Source organism: Hipposideros armiger, unplaced genomic scaffold (genome assembly GCF_001890085.2).
Source record: "Hipposideros armiger isolate ML-2016 unplaced genomic scaffold, ASM189008v1 scaffold_30, whole genome shotgun sequence".
Taxonomy (NCBI): Eukaryota; Metazoa; Chordata; class Mammalia; order Chiroptera; family Hipposideridae; genus Hipposideros; species Hipposideros armiger.
In genome coordinates, this window is record NW_017731380.1 from 3,735,314 (window position 1) to 3,760,615 (window position 25,302).

The 25,302-nt window shown below is 36.7% G+C and overlaps 1 protein-coding gene across 3 annotated transcripts in view; it reads left to right on the top strand.

Moving 5' to 3' along the window:
- The window catches only part of CCDC148 (coiled-coil domain containing 148), a 217,780-nt gene that overhangs the window by 49,385 nt on the left and 143,093 nt on the right, over window positions 1-25,302 (top strand). For 2 of the 3 annotated variants that reach the window (XM_019636887.1, XM_019636885.1), the window contains exons 5-9: window positions 638-720; window positions 914-1,065; window positions 1,925-2,020; window positions 2,100-2,281; window positions 23,363-23,501. In XM_019636887.1, the coding sequence (XP_019492432.1) occupies window positions 638-720; window positions 914-1,065; window positions 1,925-2,020; window positions 2,100-2,281; window positions 23,363-23,501 (652 nt within the window). Of the gene's footprint in view, window positions 1-637; window positions 721-913; window positions 1,066-1,924; window positions 2,021-2,099; window positions 2,282-15,649; window positions 15,741-23,362; window positions 23,502-25,302 lie in introns of those variants that run through there. The other variant, XM_019636886.1, reaches the window with a different exon arrangement.

A 25,302-nucleotide genomic window follows, 5' to 3' on the forward strand; every position in this document is an offset into this window, starting at 1 on the left:
GACTTCCGTTCTTGTCCGAAACATCCATAGAGCCATTTGGTCCATGCCAAAAAATCCTTGATATTTGGTCCTCTTCAAAATGTGCATAGTTAATATAAACCCTGCTCTTCTGCAAGATTCTAACCTAGACCCCTCTAACCCAACCCCATTTGCCATTACCAAGTAGGCTACCAAGGCAAAAAGGGTTATTATTGGCAATATAGCCACAACACAATTAGCAGAGCAATAAAACATATTTTTATGTAATAATCCTGTAACCAAATGTAGAAATAAATGTTATGGGCGATCTGAACCCAGGGACATTTTCTAAGCATGGATATTTTTGACAGGACCAAATATCAAGGACCATTTGGCATGGACCAAATATGCTCATAGACATTTTGGACAGGACCAAATTTCAAGGACATTTTGGTGTGAGCCAAATGTCTCAGTGGACATTTTCGACAGGACCAAATGTTTGTTAATCGTGTTTGGCAAATACCCAATCCATGTTAGGGATTTAGTATATGGTCTGAATGAATAAGCAGGTGAATAAAACCAACATGAGATAAAATTTCTATAACTAGTTATTTTTTTCAACCTGTATATGTTTATGATTATAAAAATTATTAAGTGATTGAGATAATGTCTGTTTCAGATGTAAAATGGAATCTGAGATAAAATCTTTTCTCAATGAAGAGAACATTGGAAATGAATGTCTTTCGGACCTTACAAATTTTGGTGAGATTTTTTTGATCCTGTATTTAAAGGGGATTTTTGTTTTAAAGATGAAAGTGGGCCCCTCCATGTTCTTTTAATATTAACTGTTATTTTTTTTCTAAAGGAATCAAACAATAAATTTACACTATAAAAACCTGTTCTTGAAGAAACTTAAAATAATGTGTTACCTTGATTTAATTTTGTTTTCCCATAGAACAAGAGTTATCAGAACAATGGTGCACCTATCTTAAAAATGTGATAAATCCAATTCAGCAATTGAGAGCAGATCTAAAATACAGACAGCATCACATTATACAGCATTCACATTCACATACTGGGTTTAACTCAGCAAAAGTACTGGAAGAGGTTAGTATATTACCTTTACTTTTTTCTTTTCTTTTTTTTTTTAAGATTTTATTGGGGAATTGGGGAAGGGGAACAACCAAGTTGTTGTCCTTCAATTTTAGTTGTGGAGGGTGCAGCTAGCTCAGCTCCAAGTCCAGTCATCAACTGGCCACCCATAGGCAGGTCGTGCCACTCAGCTCAAGGTGCCGTGTTCAATCTCAGTTGTGGGTAGTCGTAGCCCACCATCCCATGTGGGAGTCGAACTGGCAACCTTGTTGTTAGGAGCACGTGCTCTCATCAGCTGAACCATCCTGCCATCTGTTGGTGACTCAGTGGCAGCTCAGCTCGGGCGCAGCTCACTGGCCCATGTGGGAAACGAACAGGTGACCCTGTTGCTCAGAGCTCGTGCTCTTAACCATCTGAGCCACTTGGCCTGCCCTAGGTAATTTTACTTACTCCATTTCTCAGTTATTCTGTAGAGCTGTTATGTTGCTTTCATAAATAGTAATTTTAAAAAACATTAAAAATCCCTTGCCCAGCTGGGGATTTGAGGCAAGATTCAAGGGAAGGAAGCGATGACTGAAAAAATCTGGTAAGCTCTCTGCCTTATCACAAACAAAAACAAAATGTGGGTGCAAAGAAGCTAACACCCCACTGTACTTCCTAGGCCCATTTTTGGATTATATGTCTAGAAGCCCCTTCTGATAAGCACTGCCTGGCTACAGCATCTCTTGAACCTCTTCCACAGGTCCTCAGGGGACTTTCTTTTATCTAATTTTTTATCAGTTATTTGCTTTTGAGAATAATTCCTGTAACTTTAAATATAAATATTGGATGAACCACAATGATTTGCATACTGCTTGTTTTAAATGTCCTATAGGTTGACTTCGTGAAAAAACAATTGAAAGCTGTCTTTGAAAGACTTAGCCTGGAGCAACAGAAATTAGAAGATACTGTTTCAGACTGGAGTATGAAAGTAAGTGTCATACAGATAGTCATTTGTTTATACATTTGTCATTCATGTTAAATAAAACAATCACGTAATTTGTTTTCAGATACTGGATCATTCTTCAGACGAAAGGAATAACCTGCTTACTAAACTGCCCATGGAATTAGAAACTTTGGAATGCCCGTACTCTGATTTGAAATCTTCAATTTTTAATGAGTTCTGTAACTTAACAGAGAAATACCAAAAGAAACTTCAAGATTTTGATCTGCAGTTAGAAGACATAAACAGGTAATAAGATAAAACTACTTGAATTATGTAGATTTTTGCCACTAGATTTATATTTTTGTGGGAGGTTCCTATATTCTGATTTACTGTTTTCATAGTTACTATGTGATTAGAATACAGTCCATCAATAAATATTCAGATTGACTATTTGTTGAATATCAAGATAATTTCCCTGAAATAATGGTTTTAAAGATTTTTACAAGGCAGAAACATCATGAAAATAGCCGTCTCGCTGAGCTCTACTACACAGGTAAGAAATCGTAGGTGAAGTCTGAGGCTTTCCTGACCTAAGTTGCTTTCTTACATTTCTGTGGCGATTGTCACGTCTTGCTCCGTAACAGACACATTTTGGTCTCCTAAGAGACTCTCTGTCTTCCTTTTTTCCTTCCAAACTATATGCAAATGTCAACTAAGAGGCTATTTTATAAATATGCTGGCAGTGAATGATGAAGCAACAAAAAAAATGAATGAAGCTTCAGGAGTGTTTTCATTGAGGAGAAAGAGTAAATGGGATGCTTTGAATAAATACAGAGGTGGTAGGCATCAGCAATCTGGTGGTGGGCATTAAGGATTGCAAATGTACTGTTCTGACTAACACAGTGAATTGTACGTTGAACGGTTATATTAATTAGACTTCTGTTGGGTCATCGGGAAAGTCATGATGCAGTTTTGCATTGAAAAACAGAAAAAAATACGTCGTGACTTTCCTGACGATCCAATAGTCTGCCAGTGTCTGCCATTTTTTTGATATGGCTATTTTCCATTTTGGTTCCAGTTATTAGGCTTTGTAAGAATTTATATAGATTGTATACATGTACATATGTACTCACCAACGCAAGTGAGCGTGCATATTTTAAACACATGTGTACTACCGCTATGACATAAGAAGGTTGAAATATCTGGTGGACATTTTCAAATTGTAAGCTTTCATTAGGCTAAAGGAAGTGGACACCATGGTTAATCCCAACATTTATTTTAATCCTCCTTGTTTTGTAGCAGCTCACTGATTTGGCTTAGAATGACTCCATCACCAGGTTGTCCCTGGTGGGAGTGTACACCAGTTAGTAACTACATTTCCCCAGACCACAGTGACTAGATCATGGTGGTCCCGATCAGGACAAAGCTCAGAACTTTCGTTAGATACTTATGAAAAGTAGTCCTTTTTCTTCTCTGTGGATATACTGAGAAAGTACATAGCTGAGGTTTCTGTTGGCAGTGGAATTGTGAATGAGGGAAAACAGGGAGAGGACAGAGCCCAGATAATCATGGGGAAACTGAACTGGTACCCTATTTGAACTGTATCGGAAGCCAATCTCACTGTTGGATTTTCAAGGGCAGTTAGTCCACATTAATGTATTAAACCAGTGTGAGTAGGGTTTTTAGTTGCTTGTAACTAAAAGCATCCCTTATTTTATACAATAGTTGATTTGATTTCAAAATATCCATAAATCCTGAAATAATGTATCAATAAAATTACAAGTGAAGAATTGTTAAAAAATAATTCCAAAATTTTTTAGGAAGATTAAGCTTGTAAAGTCAGCCAAAGCTTCAAAATTAAGAATAAGTGGGGGTGAAACATGCACAGCAACATATAAATATATAATATCAAAATAAATTAGAAAGTTTTCTATATTTGTGGAATATACAGCAGGTAAGTAGAATAAAATAGACATACAGAAAACAAAAATATCTATAATAATTTAATTTATTATAAAGGAAAAATTTCAAAACTAAGGGAAAGTTTGGATTGGGGCAGCTACAAAAGGCATAATGTGTATATTGGGACTACCAGAAAAAAGAGGAAGGAAAGGAAGGAATACAGGAAATAGTTAAAGCAACAGAGACTGAGAATTTCCCCCAGTTAATGTCAGACACCAAACCATAGATCCAGGAGGCTCAGAAAACACCAGATTTGATAAATACCTCCCGAAAGCCATACCTACACAAATTATATTCAGAACTCAGTCGCCTCTCTCCTTGATATTTACCCAAAGTAGTTGAAAACTATGTCCACACAAAAACCTGCACATAGATGTTTATAGCAGGTTTACTAATAATTGTTGCCCAAACTGGGAAGCAACCAAGATGTCCTTCAGTAGGTGAGTGGATAAACTGGTACTTCCAGACAATGGAATATTATTGAAAACACACACACACACACACACACACACACACACACACACACACACAATGAGCTATCAAAGTATGAAAAGACATGGAAGAAACTTAAATGGATATTATTAAGTGAAGAAAGCCAATCTGAAAAGGCTATATACCATATGATTCCAACTCTATGACATTCTAGGAAAGACATAACTATGGAGGCAGTAAAAAGACCATTGGTTGCCAAGGGTTAGGGTGAGGAAGGTATAAATAGGCAGAGCACAGATTTTTAGGGCAGTGAAACTATCTGTATGATGCTACAGTGGTAGACACATGCCATTAGGCATTTATCAAAACCCATAGAACATACACCTAATGTAAACTATGGACTTTGGATGATAATGATGTGCCACTGTAGGCTTATTGATTGTAATAAATGTACCACTCTGGTGCAGGTTGTTGATAGTGGGGAAGTTGTACAAATGTGGGGACTAAACACATATGGGAATTTTTTGTACTTTTGCCCAAATTTGTTGTGCACCTAAAACTACTTACTCTAAATAACAAAGTTTATTAATGTAAAATATTTTTAAAAAGTAAATTTAATTGCTATTTAACTGTTCCAGGGCATAGAAGAAGAAAAACTTTTAAGTTATGTTTATGAAGCAGGCATTACATTGATAGAAAACTTGAAAAATATTGTACAGAAAAGAAAATTATAACCCTATCTCACATGTATTGATACAAAAATCCTAAATAAAATATTTGCAGTGAGGATCCAGCAGCACATTAAAATAATGAATCTAAGTAGATCCTCTGGGGCTTATCTTCATGGACACTAAAAATTTGAGCATCTGTTTTTAAAAAATGTTAAAATTATGACGAATACATTTTACCATTATTAGATATATAAACCTTCAAAACTTAAAGGGAAAACAATAGAAGCACTTTCATGAGTGACAAGCATCTGCCGTCACCACCATTATTTAATATTATTCTGTGTATTCTAGGAAACAAAATTAGACAAGAGAAAGATATTAGAGTCACAAAACACTGAAAGAAATAGCTAAAATTATCTCATTTGCAGATAATGAGTTTTTATTTGGAAAATCCAAGGCATTCACAAGAAAAAAATCTATACAAGTAATAAGATAATTTAGTGAGATGACTGGGTATAAAATTAATATAAATAGAATCAAACTTGGTTTTATAGACAGAGGCCAGCTAAGAGATATGATGAATGAAAAAACATAGTTTACAATAGCAACAATAAATATAGACTATCTAGGAACTCGTTTAACAAAAAATGATCTGTACTACAAGAAGAAAACTTATTGTTTTTTATTTATTATTTTTTAAAGATTTTATTGGGGAATTGGGAGATGGTAACAGTGCTGGGGAATCTGGGGAACAGACAAGTTGTTGTCCTTTTGTTCTTCAGTCTAGTTGTGAAGAACATCACTTCACTGGCTCATGTTGGCATTATCATTGTGCTCTTCCTGGGTGAGGCAGATCGGTCGCTGGCCTCTGGATAGCCATTCACTGCGGCTCCTGGCAGCTCATACCAGCTGCCAGCCACTCACGCTGGCTGCCGGCCACTCACAGTAGCTTACAGCACACTGCAGCAGGGGCTGCAGCCTATGCCATTGCCAGTGACTCACGGCATCCCAGCTCCAGGTTGAGCTGCTGGTCACCATCTTAGCTGTAGAGGGCAGTGTCACTGGCCCTCATGTGGGATCTGAACTGGGGTCTTGCTGCTCAGAGCTGGCATCCCAAGCCAGCTCTTAACCATTGCACCACTCGGCCGGCCCAAGAAGAAAACTTTAAATGTTACTTAAAGACATAAGACTTGAATAAGCCATACCTTATTTTTAGAACAGAAGATTAAACAATTATAGATATTTTCCCCCTCAGCTTATAAATTTAATGTGATTCCAAAAAAATTATTCATAAGATTTTAAAAATTAATCTGAATTTTAGTTTTCCATTAAAAAACGAAATAAGCAAAAATTGTTAGAAAAATTCTGGGGGTGGGAGGAATCTATAATGAGAAACATTGCTATCATATATTAAACATTTTATAAATTATATCATGTTGTCATAAATAGATAGGTCAATGGATGTGATTTAGGTTTTGACAATCATAAATACTTGCGTAAGATTTGGATTCAAAATTAAGTTAAAGGGAACTGAGGCAGGGAGTGACATTCATTTTGCTCCTGCGGATCATTCTCAGCAGTTGTAGCTTCCTGAAGTGGGGCGGGACCTTTCCTAACCACAACAAAGGCATTGTGACTTTCTAGGAGCTGGAAATTGCTCCTCTAGCCCTTCCAGTTATATTGTAAGTCATAAAATATCTGGTCATACATTCCTTTATACTTAAAGAATTTGAGTGGCGTCTGTCATCAGCAACTAAACCTAACCCATGTGTGAGGGTGTGGGAAAACAGGTATTTCATATTTTGCCAAAGGGAATCTAAATTGGTGTAACTTTTCTACAGAGAGTAGTTTGGTAGGACTTGCCATATCACAAAACATATACCCTTTGTCCCAATGGTTTTCATATCTCAATAGTATATCATAGAAATATTCTTGTATATAGTGGTTTAATTTTAGTTATTTATTGCAGTAACTAAAGATTGAGGAAAGAATCTCAATATCAATAAGGACTAGTTTTATAGATAATTGTACAACCATAGAATGTATTACTTTCCGGACTGAAAAAACAGAATGTGAATACTTACATTTACTGACATGGCATAACCTCCAAGGGTAAGAGTTTAAGGTGTGGTATTGGGTTAAGCAAACAGAATAATGTACAGTACACGTTGTGTAAAACAGGGAAAATTAAATGTATACTCACACACATATAAACACACGCACACACACACACACACACAATATATTTGCTTTTATATTTCTGAAAAAATATGCAGAAATTGGTAACATTCATTGCCTCTGGGGAGGGGAGCTAGATGCCTGCAGGGCTGGGGGGAGGTGTGTGCGAGAGAGAATTTTTATTGCATACCCTTTTTTTATTATTCCTTTTGGATTTTGAAGCATGTGAACCATATTATCTATTCTACAAACATAGAATTATTTTAAAGGAAAATAACAAGGGTAAAAATTAAATGACAAATGGGAAAACATTGGAAACATATCAGTCACAAAACATTAAAATATCTAATGTATAAAGACACTTTGCAAATTGATTGATAAACAGCCAAAAGAAAAAGGATAAAGGAGACAAAGAAAGAGTTTATCATTTATATTTTCAACAAGTGTTTACTGAGGAACTACTGGCATAAAATAGATAAAAAGTCCTCTAGTCATGAAGCAAGTAAGAGACAACAAACTATAAACATAACACTTAAGTAAATGATACACTGTAGTGTATTAGAAGGCGAAAAGTGCTATGAAATAATAGAGATTAGAGTAAAAGACAAATTGCTGAGGTTGTGGAGATGGGGGACAGATTGCAGTTTTGAATGGAAGTTTGAGGGTAGGCCTGGTTGAGAAAGTGACATTGAAGCAAAGTCATGATGGGGGTTAGAGAGCCAATCATGCGGATATGTGGGGCGTAAGTGTTTTAGCCAGCATTTACTGAGGTGGGCATGTGGCTGGCAAAAGGCTCTTATGGCAGGAACACCGTGATAGATGGGGAGTATAGTAGAAGATGTGATCAAAGAAGCAGGGTGAGGGGCCGGCCAAGTGGCGCAATGGTTAAGAACTGGCTTGGGACACCAGAGGGCTCCGGCTCGGATCCCACGTATGAGGGCCAGTGACACTGCCCTCCACAGCTAAGATGCTGAACAACAGCTCAACCTGGAGCTGGGCTGCCGTGAGTCGCTGGCGACGGCGTAGGCTGAAAAAAAAAAAAAAAAGCAGGGTGAACAGTGGAATACTTAGAGTGCTGTAGCCATTGTAAAAACTTTCAGATATGGGAAGCTGTTGGAAGCAGAAGTGTGAGAGAAGCAGCAAAGTAACAAGACCTAACTTATGCTTTAGCAAGGTCACTTTGACAGTTATGTTTAAGATGGAGGTAGCGATGGGGGAAAAAATTGAACACTTTATTAAAAGTAATCTAGATGGGAGATAATGGTGGCCTAGATCAGGAAGTAGAGGTGGTATGAAATAGCTTTTGGACATATTTAAAATCAGAGTCAATAGCATCTGCTGACAGATTTCATAAGGTATGTGAAAAAAAAGAGAGCAACAGAATAATAGTTCAAAGTTTTTGGGTTGAGCAACGGGAAGGATAGAGTTGCCATCAACTGAGACGGGAAAGACTAAGTGAAGCAAGTTTTGTCTGTGGGGAAGATCTGGCTCTCAAGTTGCAATGCGCTGAGTTTGAGGTGCTATCATATACCTGAGTACAAATTTTGAGAAGAGTGTCAGTTATGTGAGTTTGCAGTTTAGGAGAGAGAGACCTGAGCTGGAGACATGTTTGTGAATCATCAGCGTGCTATTGGATGTGACCACCAAAATTAGTGAGTGAAAAGACAAAGTCGAAGATCAAAAACTGATCCCTCGGGTCTGCCAGCATTACTGGGTCAGTGGGAAGAGGGGTAACCAACAAAGGACCCTGAGAAAAGATCTGTGAGATTGGAAGAAAACCAAGAGTGTGCTGCCCTGGAAAGCAAGAGAAAGGAAAGTGGTGAGCTGTGTGAGCTGAGGAAGGGGCATCCACTGAGTACATGTGGCTAAGTCAAACAAAGTAGGACTGGTAATTGACCGTGGCTGTAGATGGAGGCTTTTGGTGACCATTGAAGAAGTGGGAACAAATACCTGATTGGGTTAGATTTGAGTGAGTGGATGGAACACACTGAAGACAATGAGAACAGACAACTCTTGTGAGAAGATCTTTAGCAAAGGAGAGCAAGAAAGGAGGGCCAGACTTTATTGTTGTTGTTTTGTCTTTTGTTTTGCTTAAAATGGGAGAAACATCATTATGTTTGATGCTGATGAGAATAATCCAGTGATGAGATTTAGTACACAAGTGGGGGACTAAGCACAGAAGGTTCATCTGCTACAGTCACAGGTGGGGATGCGGAGTATATGGTGCAGACACGGAGGTGAATAGATGTCCCCAGTTTCTGAGGTAGTACATAGTTGAGCAGGAGTGAGTTTCTTCTGCTCATCTGAATAGAAAGCTTTTTTTCTCACATCAAACTACTTTGAGCATTTACATGTATCTTACCAGGATTTTGGTAAATAAGGTTGATTACTAGATCAGTGCTGTTTAATAGAAGTATTATGTAAGCCATAGATGTGAGCCACATATATATTTTAACTTTTAAGTAGCCATATTAAAATATTTTTAAAGATTCAATTTATTTTTAAATTATATATTTTAACTCATTAGTTCCAAAATATTATAATTTCAACATATAATCAATATTTTAAAGTTATAAATGAAATGTATTACATTCTTTTTTTTATACAAAGTCTTTGAAGTCTGGTCTACATTTTACACTTACAGCACATCTCATTTGGGACCAGCTACATTTCAAGTGCTAAACTGGTGGCTAGTGGCTAGTGGCTACTTTGTTGGACAGCATAGCTTTAAAAGATGTTGACTTTTACTGAAACATATTATTAAAACATTTTTTACTACAATTGAGGCTATTTCTTTATTCAATATATTTGTGAAGCTAGATTTTATTAGGGTTGTATTTCATTAGTAACACGAAGACAAATTTAATTGCTTGTTTTAGACTCAGGTGAGACTGTGGCTTTAATTTCGTAACATTTGGATAAATTAATCATATAGATGAGACATAATTGAATGGTGCTCCATTTGGCTGTCAGATCTGAAGCCAATATGTGGAAAAAGCTATAGAGTGAGGACAAGTAATTTCTACTTTATTGTTTGATAGTCATATTAAATTTTTAATGTTGATGCATCATTATTTTATTATTTTGTGAGATCTGAAAATGAATGCTATTTAAAGTCCTCAGGATTTTAACAGCTTTGTCCCTCTGAGTGTATATTGCCAAGGCCCATAGTTTCATATTTTTTTAGTTAAATTGTTTCAATTTACCTTACTTTCTAGTAACTTTCAAGATAGCTATTTAGTGGCATATATATATATGCCAAAAAATGTATACACATTTTAATAAAGGAAAAAACTATTAAAATTGTAATACTCAATATATACTGATAACAAACAATGTATACAAATCATGTTTGACTTCTGCACTTACAAGAGGTGCTCAAAGTGGTTACCATTAGTGTAATTTTAATATAGCTTTTTCCCTTTTCAAGATGTGTATACATTTTTTTGGCACCCTCTGTGTACAGAAATACAGAAATAATTATGTTTATTAGGGAAAAAAATTAAAAGGCGAGGCAAGCAAAGAGGAGAAACTGAAGTTAATCTAGGTTCCCAACACCCAGAGACCTCCTCTGGTAACATGTTGTATTATTCAGCTATATGTATGTTGTTTATAAAAATGAAAAAGTACTCTGCACTTATCCATTTTTTTTTCCTGTTAACGAATCAGATCCAATATTATTCATTTTTCAATCAATGCTTACTTCTATGTTTTAGGTAACCATATTAAATATTCTTTTACAACATGTTTTTTATTACATGCATGGTATTATAATATATGGTTGTGCCATAAAAAATCAACCCATTTCCTGCTTTTGCACAATTATTTATAACATAGTTTGATATTTCCTTTATAACGTGGAAAAAACAACTTTGTCACTATATTTTGAGTAATCCCATGATTAGTCCCTTAAGAAGAACTCCTAGAAATGGAACTAATGAGTGAAAAGACATGAAAAATCCTAAGGCTTTTGAGAATGTTGCCATATTGCTTTCTAGGAAAGTAGAAACAAATTATACTTTCATGAAGAGACACAGGTCATGTCCCTGTCTCAGGCTCTACATTGCTGGTCTGGGCTGGTCGTATGTCAATAGTCGTTAATAAGGGGAGAAATGCTCAGAAACAGGAGCATAATTAATTACTTGGACACTAATGTGTTCACTTAGTCACATTGGTTACATGGCCCACTCTCGCAACATTCTGGGTCGCTGCAACTCCCTTTTTCTCTTGGCATATTCCAACAGGGATTGTCCAACCTGACTTGGAATTTATATGTTAGGGGGAGGTAATAGTTGTAGATTATGATCTTATTTTTTGTCATGTGTACTTAGTAGCTTTCTCTTAAAATAAATACATCATTGGAAATACTTAATTAGTTTATGATTCTTGAACTAAAAGCCACATTTAGTGATTGTTTAGCCTACTTTGGGTTTGTTGTGGGAATAAAGTATATTTTAAATTATCTTGGCTATGGTGGAATGCATTTTATCAAGGGAAAAAATAGGTCCAATTTCTACAGGATACCCCCAAAGCTAGTCTTAGAGTTTGTCTTTGCTTAATTAATAATTCATTCTGTATATTACCTGTATGTTATGTTTGTTTAAATGTATTTGTGAAAAGTATATCTAAGAATAGTGGCTATACTGCCATTGAATAATATAGTATGTCAACTATAATTTTATATATATATAAATATATATATATAATTTTATATATATATATATATATAGTCACAGGATGTGGAGTACAGTGTGGGGAGTGGAGTCAATGGAATTATAATAGATATGTATGATATGGGGGGCAGTTGAATGGGGGAGAGGGGTAGTCACTTTGTGATGGCTGAAAAAGTATAACTATTTCATTGTTTTGTACACCTAGAACTCATAATAGAAAAAAATTAAAAATTAAAAAGTTAAAAGTAAAAAAAAATTTAATAAAAAGAATAGTGGCTATAAATTTCTAGGTCAATAGTCTTTATTGTGAATATCACTCCAGCCCCCACCTGCCTTCTTGGTATAATTGTTTCAGGCAGGAACTGCACAGTGTAATGTTGCATGAGGCTACATTTTTAATACTTCAGGAGACTGAAAAGTCTGGATTTTACAGGATGAAGAAGTGAGAGTCATTTACGAGAGGATTCTGTTCTTTGCTGGCTGTGAAATCAAATCAACCTCGAGTAAATCAAATTGGAGAAAATAGAATCATAGCAGCTTGACAGATTTTTGTCCAAGACAATTGACATGTTATTTTTTAACCTGGATAATACAAATAGAATTTGTTATTAAAATAATAAAATATGTGTAGTTATAAGCAAAGATAAGATTAAAATTTCTATTGACAGGATTGCCAAATTTTGGCCTGAGAGGAATTATAACACCTATTTTGTATTTCAAATCAATTGTTCATAACAAGTTTTTTCTACTCTTATACATTGAAGTCCAACTGTGGGTAAATATAGTCCTTTGAGGAAACCCTGCCATTAGAACTAAGACAATGGAGAACCGGTAATGTAAGAAATTATAATCACCACACTCACAGGTTTATGTTTATTTTCCATGTTAGTGCCTGTAAAAGAAAATAAAGTTGAGCACTGTTGATGTCTAAAAAAACAAACTGAGAATGAGAATCATTACTCTTCTAATTCATTCTTATAATTTCTGTATGATTACTGGTACTTAGTTTGAGGTGATACTATAGCATTTTTATGTGGCAATTAAAATTTCAGAAGCCCTCATGATGGTTAATTATTTTCCACATTCCATCCCAAAGAAGTAGACCAGTTTTATTATTCTTGCTCCTGAACCTGGACAGTTGAGTCATAATGTCTATATAAAGTAACTTTATTCACTTCTACTTTATTGCACTTAAAAATGTACTTGCTCCCCAAAAGTGATGAATAAAATGGTAACATGGAAGTAGATTTTAGTTCAATAGAAGATTTTTTTAAAAATTAGTGCAAATAATGTGTTTGAAGATGATCATGTCTTTATTGATTCTGTTTGAGCTTGAGGTGGTTTTGTTTAGGTGTTTTTGTTTGTTTGTTTGTCATAAACATAGCCTTTGGTGTTACACACTTGTCTGTTTCCAATCAGCTGTGGAACGTTTCTGTAGATGGTGGTCTCTGGCCACATTGGGTAGCATCCCTTTAACCTCTACACCCTTCACAGTGCTTTCCTTCCAAAGCAACAGTAGGATGCTACATTTTTTTTTTCTTCCCTTCAGTTAGCTATCAAATAGAATATCTTTGACTGTAAGTAAGGGAATACTCAACCCAAGTCAAAGTAACAAATAATAGGTGATTTTTTTAAAAAGATTTTTTTATTGGGGAATTGGGGGGATGAGAAGAGCGCTGGGGAATTGGGGGAATGGGAACAGACAAGTTGCTGTCCTTTTGTTCTTCAGTCTAGTTGTGGAGGACGTTGCTTCACTGGCCCAAGTTGGCATCATCATTGCGCTCTTCCTGGGCGAGGCAGATCAGTCGCCGGCTCCTGGACGGCCGCTCACTGTGGCTGCTGGCTGCTCACGCTGGCTGCTGGCTACACATGGTAGTCCATGGCAACCCACTGCCACAGGGGCTGCAGCCTACGCTGTCGCCGGCGACTCACGGCAGCCCAGCTCCAGGTTGAGCTGTTGTTCAGCATCTTAGCTGTAGAGGGCAGTCTCACTGGCCCGCATATGTGGGATCCGAACCAGGGCCCTGTGGCGTCCCAATCCAGCTCTTAACCAACGCGCCACTCGGCCGGCCCTAATAGGTGATTTTTAAATCTTATTTCACAAAAAGTGTAGAGGTAGAGAAATCTAAGTACAGTGAGACCTGGTTTTCTGCATTCTCTTGCTGTGTCTTCATGCAGATTAGATGACTTCCTGCCATACAACTGCAGTATTTCCACACCACAACACTCAGAAGCAGAAAGAGACCTTTTCTTCCTTGTGACTTGTCTTAATAGCTAGAAAATCTTGTCCCCAGAAGACTTCATATATTTCACTGGCCAGATTTGGGTCTTTTGTCTGTGCTTATACCAAACACTAGCCAGAGGAATGGGAAGCTTCTGAATGGATGTTTGTGAATGGATTAAGATTGATCAAGATTCATTCCCAGGGCTGGCGATGGGGCTCACCTTCCCTCAAGTGGAGGACCTCTGGAGGAAGGTAGATCTTGAATAAAATCAGGATTCTGGTGGACAGGAGCAGGAGTAGGGACACTGTCTGCGACAAGTACCATTTGCTTACACTTCTTATGATGAATATACTTATTTAAAACCAATATGGGATGGTTGAGCCATTTGCATTTTACTTTTAACAGGCTTTTATCTTGATCATATTATCTCAAAACTTCCATTTGGAATTATATGGCCTCTTAAAACTATTGGTGGATGAGTGTTGGGACAAAAAATGGTTTAAGAGTTTTCCCATCATCACAAAAATACACATTCCACCTCCAAATGATACACATTCTAAGAAGAAGGAAAAAAAGAGCTCTCTACACAAACTGCTCTTTAAACTATATAAGTAAAATCAGTGTGCCAGCTATGCACTCACTCAGTCTTCCCATCCCTTAACTTTCCTATAAGAAATTCAGGAGCCATCACTTTTAGAAGGCTGCCATATTTTCACTTTCCTGTCACTCCTTAGCACAATGGGGCTTTGGATGTTGGTGCAAGTTCTGGTTTCACCCTATGGGCCACTTTTGTTGTCGTTGATTCTTGAATTTTGTAAATTTTGACCATATTCCTAAAAGCCCACTAAATTCTGGCTGTCAGCTCCTACCTGTGTAGCCAGACCGGGCAGAGCCTGGGGACCCTAGAGGTGCAAACTGCTAAGTGAGAATACATCCTGTGGGAAGACAATGCACACACCCAAACAAAACCCAAGGAGCAGAGTCTGTTGATTAGAACGAGTCTAATGCCAGGGAGTTCCCTATAAACTAGGATGAAATTTAAAGATAGATTTGTATTTGGACATTGGGCCTGGGGTGGGATGGTGGGTAGTGGGAAGTGTTTTAGGAACCAGGGTGATTAGATTTGGTGTTTGGTTGGGTCTGATTTGAAAGTGAAGTCAAGTTATATTTTCTGCAGGGTCAGACCTAGCATAGTCAAACAAGCAGATGGTGTCAGAGCTATCTTTTATCCATGTGAATCCACCAGTGGCTTACTGCAATCATACTTCTTAGTGGAGAAGTACTAGGTGTCCCCTGACAATGTTATACTTGGAGATACAAGAGTGTTTCTTTAGGTTACGTTCACTGTGGCCATTTTCAAATCTTGAGCCAGTGGTCAGATGCTGATAACTGCACCAGCTAGCTTCAGGGGGCAGTAATTACCTTCACTCTGAGAAAACGTAAAACAGCTTTCAGCCAGTTTGTTTAGTTTCATAGAGTTATTCTTATTGTTAAAGTACCTGTTCTCCTTATGTATCTTGTTTGCCATCATAGGCTGCCCCTCCCCAAGATGTATTTTGATGTCATCGAACCAGACCCCAAGGAAGTGGTTTAAGCATCACTACAAAGAAAACCGGTAGCTAAGTTAATTGTGAGTTAGTTTTGGATGTTTGGAATGATTCAAAAAAATAAAGAGACAATCAGCCTAAGTCTGGTTGAATTCTTACAGCCCTGTCATCCTCTTTTATTGAATTACCTGTTTTGTCTCACATCCTGAGAAATCATGATAAAATTATATTAGTGGACTTCAATATTAGCGGGTGGGGGTGGCTGGGGATGGAGAGGTAAATATCTCACACTTCTGCAGGATAAAATTCCCTGAAGTTTTAGAAGTGCTCAATGGACCTGGAAACCATAAAACCTTAGTGTGTTGTTTTAAAGATGAAAATTACAAAATAATTTAAATTAGAAAATTTGGATGGACAAAAAGAATAGAAATTGCAGAAATCTGCCAAAGATCTTTTGTCTAAAGATATTTTAAAAATTGCAAAAGTTTAGGGTAATTTTAAAGTATTATTTAAATTTTTCTACAATAAGCTGTATAGAAGAAAGCATAAGTGCTAAACTTATGGACCTCAGGTTCAAAGAGGATTTAATGAATTTGACCTCAAAAGCAAGGGAAGTAAAAGCTAAAATAAATGAATGGGACTATATCAAACTAAAAAGTTTCTGCACAGCAGAGACCATCAACAAAATAAAGATACAGCCAACAGAATGGGAGAAGATATTTGCAAACAGTGCCTCCGATAAGAGGCTAATATGTAAAATATATAAGGAACTCATACAACTCAACAGCAAAAAAGACAAACAACCCAATAAAAAAATGGGCAGAGGACATGAACAGAAGCTTTCCCCTAGAAGACATATAAATGGCCAACAGATATATGAAAAAATGTTCAACTTCACTAGCTGTTAGGGAAATGCAAATCAAAACCATAATGAGATGTCACCTCACACCTGTTGGAATGGCTGTCGTCAACAAGACAAATAATAACAAGTGTGGGAGAGGCTGTAGCGAAAAAGGAACCCTCATACACTGTTGGTGGGAATGTACATTGGTGCAACTACTGTGGAGGCAGTGTGAAGTTTCTTCAAAAAATTAAGAATAGAATTACTGTATGACCCACCAATCTCCTGGGTATCTACCCAAAAAGCCTGAAACCATTTATCTGTAAAGATTTTATATATATATATATATATATATATATATATATATATATATATATATATATATATATATATTCATTGCAGCATTGTTTATGGTGGCCAAGACATGGAAACAACCAAAGTGTCCTTTGATGATTGGCTAAAGATGTGATATATATATACACAATAGAATACTACTCTGCCATAAGAAAAGATGAAATACTGCCATTTGTGACAACATGGATGGATCTTGAGATTATTATACTAAGCAAAATAATTCAGAAAAACTTGAGAACTATATGACTTCACTCATATGTTAGATATAAAACTGAAAACAAAAAAGGAACAAGACAAATAAAGGAACAAAAACTCATAGACACAGACAACAGTTCAATGGTTACCAGAGGGTAAGGGGAGAGGGGGGATGGTAGAAGAGGGTAAAGGGGGTCAAATATATGGTCATGGAAGAATTGACTCTGGGTGGTAAGCATACAATGTGATATATAGATGATGTATTAATATTATAGAACTGTACACTTAAAACCTATGTAATTTTAATAACCATTGTCATCCCAATAAATTTAAAGTTTTTTAATTTAAAATTAGTCATTTTTTCAAATTCAGAAAGTAGATAAGTGAGCAGATTATTTTTCTATATCTGTGTAATTTAGTTCATTCTGTTATAATCACTAGCAAGGCAGTTAAATTAAACAAGACGTTCAGAAAGTAAAAGCCAACCGAGTTATTTTATATAGCTAAGCTATTTTATATAGATTTTTCTGTACAATTGAAAGATGAAGGGATTTCCTGTCAAAATGGAAGAATAGATAAATTCTGTACTCGCCTCCTTTCATGTTCGCATCAAACTTACAACTAAACTACAGAACAAATATCATTGAGAATTGCCTAAAGTGTAGCTGAACTGAAGTCCTACAACTAAGGACAAACAAAAGAAGTTACCTCAAGACTGGTAAGAAGGGCAGAGATGCGGAACGGTCTGGTCCCACACCCATGTGTGACCACTAAAAATTGGAGGGTTATCTCGGCTGTGGAGGTCTCCCCTGGAGGAGTGAGGGGTGCCAACTCCACACCAGACTCTCCAGCCCAGGGTTCCAATGACACAGAGAGAAGTACCCACAACTTTGGTATGTGAAAACCAATGAAGATGGTGGCTGAATGACAAGAGGACAGCTGGAGTCTTAAGCACTCCTCTTAAAGGGTCCATGCACAGACTTACTCACTGACTGACTCACTTGCTCCTGAGCTCCAGCACTGGGGCAACAGCTCAAAAAGATCCAGAAACATACAGGGAGGAACTGATTTATCTGACTTCAGGGTGAGGGCTGGAGATGCAGCTTTCTCCTGGATGAAGTAGCTGGCAAAAGCCATTGTTTCTTTGTTGCATTCTCCCCACTCCCAGCATGCAGATTCAGGCAGCTGCCATATCTGAGCTTCCATCAATCTAGCTAACACCATTCACCCTACCCTGGTGATTCTCTGAGACCCCGCACCACCCAACTTGCAGACCCACCCAAGCTGCTTTCAGTGGCTTTTCCATACAAAGGGCCTGTCTTGGTTCATGCTGCAGGCTTACCTAAAACTTCCTAAAGGTTCACAAAACCCAAATAAGCGACATCTGGCTTTGGCATGACCATACCTCTGATTGAGCACCCCGAATCCCAGTACTAGAGACAGCCAGCCTTGGTTCATGGCTTGGCCTCTCTCAGGCCTGAACTTGGCCTACAGTGGGGCCCCTCCCAGGAGGCCTCAGTGCACAGCTTCAGATCAAGCCGAAGCATCACCTGGACACCTTCAAGGATGACATACCTGAAAGTCAAACTGGGCGGCACCAGAGCCCTGATAGAGCAAATCCTGCTCTGTAGGGTCAGCCCCTACACCTCAGCTCCTTCACTGTAGCCATGGCCAGTCCTCACAACCAATCAGCCTGAGGCTCAATGGATAAAGAAAACAAGACCCTTACATATGCTGCCTACAAAAGACTCTCTTCAGATCCAAAGACACACACAAACTGAAAGTAAAGGGATGGAAAAGGATATTTTATGAAAATGGAAACAACAAAAAGCTGGGGTAGAAATACTTATACTAAACAAAATGGACTTTAAAGAAAGACTATAACAATAGACAAAGAAGGACCCAGTAATCCCACTTCTGGATATTTATCCAAAGAAACTCAAAACACTACTTCAAAGGGACATAAGCATCCATATGTTCATTGCAGCTTTGTTTATAATAGCCAACATGTGGAGGCAGCCTGAGTGTCTGTCAATGGAAGAATGGATAAAGAAGAGGTGTTACATACAGTGGAATATTGCTCAGCCATGGAAGGAAATGTGTTCTTGCCATCTGCAGTGGCATGGATGGACCTAGAAGGTATTGTTCTGAGTGGAGTATGTCAGAGAAAGACAAATGCAATATAATTTTGCTCATATGTGGAATTTAAACAACAAAATAAAGAAACAAAACAGAAAAAATGGATACATACAGAGAATATTTTGATGGTTGCCAGATTGGAGGTGGGTGAAAAAAATGTAAGAGATTAACAAGTACAAATTGGTTGCTACACAGTAGTCATGAGGATGTAGGGTATAGCATAAGGCGTATGGCGAATAGTATTGTAATGGCTATGTATGGTATCAGATGGGTACTAGATTTATTGGGGTCATAGACGGGAGGGGGTTGTAGGGCAGGGTGAAAAAGGTTAAGGGATCAAGAAGTACCAATTAGCAGTTATAAAATAGTCATGAGGATGTAAAGTAAAGGATAGGGAATATAGTCAACAATATAGTAATAAGTATGTAAAGTGATAGGTGGATACTAGACTGGTCAGGGGGATCACTTCTTAATTTTTATAAATGTCTAACCACTATGCAGCACACTTGAAATTAATATAAAATAATATTGAATGCCAACTGTAATTGACAAATTTTTAAAGGGAGGAAAGAAGGCAGAGGGGAATAAGGTCCAAATTTCCAGATATAAAACAAATACGTAAGGGGATGCAACGTACAGCAAGGGGAATATAGTCAATAATATTGTGATAGAGTGGTATGGTGTCAGATGGTTGCAGGACTTAGCATGGTGATCACTTCTTTAGGTATATAAATGTTGAAATTAATATACTATTGTATGTTAACTAGATTTTAATAAAAATCTTTTTAAAAAAGAAAGATGAACATTTGATAAGGAAAGATAAATATCCAGATTTGAATTTAGAAATGCAGGTACATTAAATTTGATTTTATTTTAGAAGCTAGTAGGAAATGACTACTTTGTTATTGTGAAGAAGGTTTTATGTTTGAATATTCCTCTTAGATTTTTACCATCTAGGAGACTCAGTATATATGTATATATTTATATGTCATGGTGGGAGTCTTCTGCCTCACACACAGCATCCTAATGGAGATGTATGACTGTGCTATCATTATTGCTGATGTGAATATTTGCCACAAGATTTAAGCCTGCGGCTGTGGGAAGTGCTTGCTATAAATACTCTAAAAATAATAATACTGTGAGTATTTATATATGATTTCTTTTAAGATGTTTATTATTTTTCTACATGCACTAGAAAAATGACTTACAATTTGTGTAATTGTGGTAATTGGAAAAAGCTGCTGAGATGTGAGTTTTCTAGAATCAATAAGGAGCAAGCTGGATGTGATCATTGTACATGACATACTTGGTTTGAAATATTTGGGCTTAATGTTACATTTCCATTTCATATATTTAAGTGGTTTTAATGTTGTCACTAAAATGGCACCTTATTAATACATTCATGCAATGTATAAAAATGCAGAGTACCACAAATTCTCCTGCTGCTATATTTATTTATAGTAATGTACACTGCTTAATGTGTACTTTTATTTGGAAAGTATTTTTGTAAATGTTTGCTATTTGCACTTTCTCTTTGAGAATTATCTTACACTACCGTTCAATATAAGAGATCATCAAAGCAATTAACTTAGAAGGACTTCTCCATTTACTAAAGGATTTAAACTATGTTTGAAAATTGTGGGTAAGATTGCCTGTAGATTATCTTAGGTTGGGTTTGGTAGAAGCAAAGCTGAGACAGGGACTATAAGAACAGGTGATTTGTTGGGCAATGCTCTCAGGAGAAGGGTGGTAACGGAAGCAGGATAGAGGAGGGGAACATGTCTATGCAGGGAGGAGATCTCAGTGAAACTCTGGAGCATGAGGTATCACAGAGTTGGTCCCATCTTGAGGGGAGTGGGCTGGCCTTCTGTACCCCCATATCAGCCAATCATTGGTTGTGACTGGCCCTCTGAAGCCGGAGGAAGAGTAGTCTCCTGCGAGAGGCAGTACCAACTGGCTCAGGCCAATTTTCTAGGCAAGGAAGGTATGTCTGTGAATTATCAGCATGTTGGTGATGGGAATTCTAGCTGACAAAGGTGTCTTGTCATGGCCTCAACAACATCCATTACATAATTAAATGTCAATTTAAAAGAACATAAAACTTACTGGACCTAGATTTTGTCACTTCCTCCTCCCCAGCATATACTCCCCGCACCCACATTTGTAATCAAATAAATGTGGAAATTCAAACTATGTTCAAGTCCCTTTGATTATAGAAACAGTTTAAGAGCATTAATGGGGACATGAATTTTAGGTCTCTTCTTTTTTTGTTGTTGCTTGTGGTATAGTAATAGAGAATCTATGTGGATAACTGCTGTTAAAATGCATTTATCTTATCATGAATGAGAATGAGTCCTTTGAGAGAGGACCTGAGATATTGTTCCTGAAGACTTGAGGGTATTTTAAATGCCAATTACATTCAGTCAAGCCTTTCTCCTGGCTTAATACCCCCATTTGAAATGCTTTATTTGCAGCAGTCTCTGACTGTCTATACATGCCTAACTGATTCAGTCAGAACGAAACACTCAAGGTGTTCAGTGAATGAACTCATCTCAAATTCTTTTTCTGCAAATAGGTTGTCATACTGAAAAACTGTAGAGTATGCTTTTTCCTTGTAGAACACCTCCAGCCCTCTTTTTCTTCTTATTATAGAGCTGTTAGAGAAGATTATCATCTTTGAAATTTTTTTTCTTGCTACTGACCAGAATAATGAAGTACTTTACAGAAACTAGGTAAACTTGTGTAAAGACAGTGGAATTCCCATTACTGTCACTTGATGTAAATAGTTTTGTATTGCTTTAAATTGTCAAATATTTTTCAAGGGCATAGAGGACATATAAAAATGCTTTGAATGATACAGTTAACTTTAAAGTAGAAGACCAATGATATACTAGAATAAACAATAGCAAGTCTTCATCTTGATCAAGGAAATATTTGTTGCTAATAATACTCCCTCTGATTGCATCTGTATTTGATTATTCCAGTTTATTAAACAGGAATAATAATATGCAAATAAACCCAGAATAATAAAGATAGATTAATTCACTTTAGAGTTCAAGCTGATATTGCAACATTTTCACTCTGCATAGGGCTTTGCTAATACAGTTGACCCTTGAAACAACACGGGTTTGAACTACATGGGTCCACTTATATGAGGATGTTTTTCAATAAATGCAGTCAGTCTTTTGAATCCATGGGTTTTGCATCTGTGGATTCAGTTAACCATATACTAAAAACAATATTTTCCCCATTCCCAACTGCAGTTTCCTAACTGCAGAATCCCAACTGTCAGATTAAAAATACTATTTTGGATCCCTGGTTGGTTGAACCTGCCTAAGTGAAATGCTGGCTGTAGAGTCAAAAGTTATATAGGATTTTCGATTGTTCCAGGGTTGCAGCCCCTAACTCCCTGTGTTATTCAAGGGTCAACTGTACTTTACATAGAACACAAACCATGTCAGTGCCTAAGAGTTTTCTGAAGTGAAAAAGGCATTTTGGAGCATGATGAGGATGTTATTGGTAAGGTGACTTGAAGGGGTCCTATTTACAAATTATTTAATGACCTGAAATTTAATACCATTAAATTTATCTTTCACTACCAATATCTAGTCTTACCCCGCCAAAGCAAGAAGTTAAGAAGGTAAAGTAAAAGATAATTTTAGACTTGCTATTAACGTCAAATTTTAAATGACATACTTTCCTTAGGCCTTAGTTTCCTATGTGCAATTGTTCATTTAACTTGTCTACATTTGTATTTTCCTCCAGACTAGAAATAGGAACTTTCTTGAACAAGTAAAATTCCTTTTTAATTTGTATCTTTAATAATTTATTCCCAATGGTTTTTATATTTCATTTATTGCTCATGATTTAAAAATATTATAGGCAAGATAGAATAAATATTTTTAAAAATGTTATGTCTCATTGTCAAACTTCTTCAAATTATGCCTGGAACTCATGACAAGACCAAATAAAGAACTGAAAGAGCCAATTGTATTAGAACTTAAAACCTTTTGTGTGGCAGACATTTAATTTGACTAATGTATTTTTTTTAAAAAAGAACAGATTTCATTTAATGTAATCATTATCATTTGTTAATAGCTTGAACACTTTGAGGTCTCTCAAACTCTGGGATTGCTTAACAATATGTTGTGACATTTTTGTTGCTTCCAGAAACTTCCAATTCAGTGAAGAAGACCACTGGGTTTACCAGGCTGTTTTGGATCAGTATCCTGGAGATCTCTGTGGCAGAAGGACTCTGTATCTGGACATGTTACAAAGATATTTTCCTCACAAATCTAGGCATGATTTGGTGAGTGCTAGACCTTATATACTGGCAAGTTAAATTGTTTTAGTGATCAATAATTATTCATATATATACATATATATATATATATATGTATATATATATAGTGTTCTAAAAATATGTTTTCCTATACTCTACAAAATGATAGTGTTATAGGTTGAAAGTCTGTCGTTTTTCAAGTCTGTACAGCCCATAAAAAGATGGAGGACCCCTATGGCAACATTTACTCCCAATGTGTTTACTTGCCCCTGAGATTTCACTGTGGCTCCCTGGGTTGCTCTGCTAATGTTTGACCTCAGGTGTCCATACATTTCCCCACCCACCCTGGGTACTGCTGGAAGGTGGAGTGCCTGCTCCTCCATCTACGCAGCTGCCACACCTCCATCCTCCTGGTCATGGGGAAGCCAACACTTGCCTTGGGGCTGGGGCTTCCCTACACCATCACCACCACAACTCCGCTTGATCCGTCTAAATGGATCTGAAACACAAAGGCCTCAAAGTCAGAACTCAGTCAATAATTATTTGTTTTAATTCTGACCTTTATTTTATAGCAGATACCTGTTATGCAAAAAACAAGTTATATAATAAATAATTCACTCTAGAATTTTTAAAAGTTTTACTCTATTAAACTCTATTTACTCTATTAAATCCTTCTTTTTATTCCCTGTTGGATCTATTTGCTTCTGTGGCCAGCTCTCATTTTTAACTTTGTAGACTTTTGTATTTGCCTATTCTTTACATAGTAAAAATTTTTACATTTCCTTTTTACTTTGGGTTGATTAGTATGAATTTCTGCATGGTGTGTGCTCCTTTTCTTAATGTTTGATAGGTTTTAAGTATATATTTTTGGCTTTGGGGAACAATGCTAAAAAGTTTACAGAACAGATTCTAGTAGCTGATGTCTGGTTTAAATGAAGCCATAGCGTGTTTCATCATGTACCTAATTAACTGTACCTAAATTATTATTTGGAGTAAGACCAACCTTATCCTCCTTGCTAGCTTGTTTTCTCACACTACTTAAGCGTTAAATAAGGTATCAAATTCAGAGACGTGGTCTATACTGGCAAAATAAAGAATTATTTAGGTCAGCGACTCTCAATTTCAAAAGACACACCTTTATATAATGAACATTTCAGAATCACCTACAGAGGTGTTTCCAGCTACTCAGGTTATCTCCATTCCTGTTCTTCCCCTTAAGACTGAGCTCTCCCCTGGTTGGGATTCACTGCGAATAGGAACCATGGTACCGATGTGAGAATGTCATGTTCCTCAGGAGAGTGGAATAGGACAGGCTGATGTCATTGCTAAAATTACTTCAAGTTTAGACATCCTAATATCTGAATGTTTCCATCATCAAGAGCAAACTGAGTTTTCGGAATTATTGTAACAATTTTTTAATATTTATGATCATGCGTCTAACTGAAGCACTTGAGCTAATTGTTAAAATACCAAAACTGACTTAAAGATGGAGTATTTTTGAAGTTGTATATAGAGGAAATAATGCTTTCTGCCCCTATATTTATTGCCATGTAGAAGTGGAAGTTGTTTGAGGGCCAGCTGGTCTGATTCTATCTTACAAAGGAAACTAGGGACTTATACACATTAAATGGTCCTCAGTCATCAGTTAGCTACCAGCTCAGAACTCTGTGACTGGTACCTGATCCTGGTTGCTGCATTTACTATTAAGATATTTGTCCCCAGTTTTTAAAAAATCATTAGTTATAATTCATTTTATTCACTTTTGTAACAATGACATAGGGCATGGGCTCACTTTCATAATAAATGTAAGAAGTGCCATAATAACCAT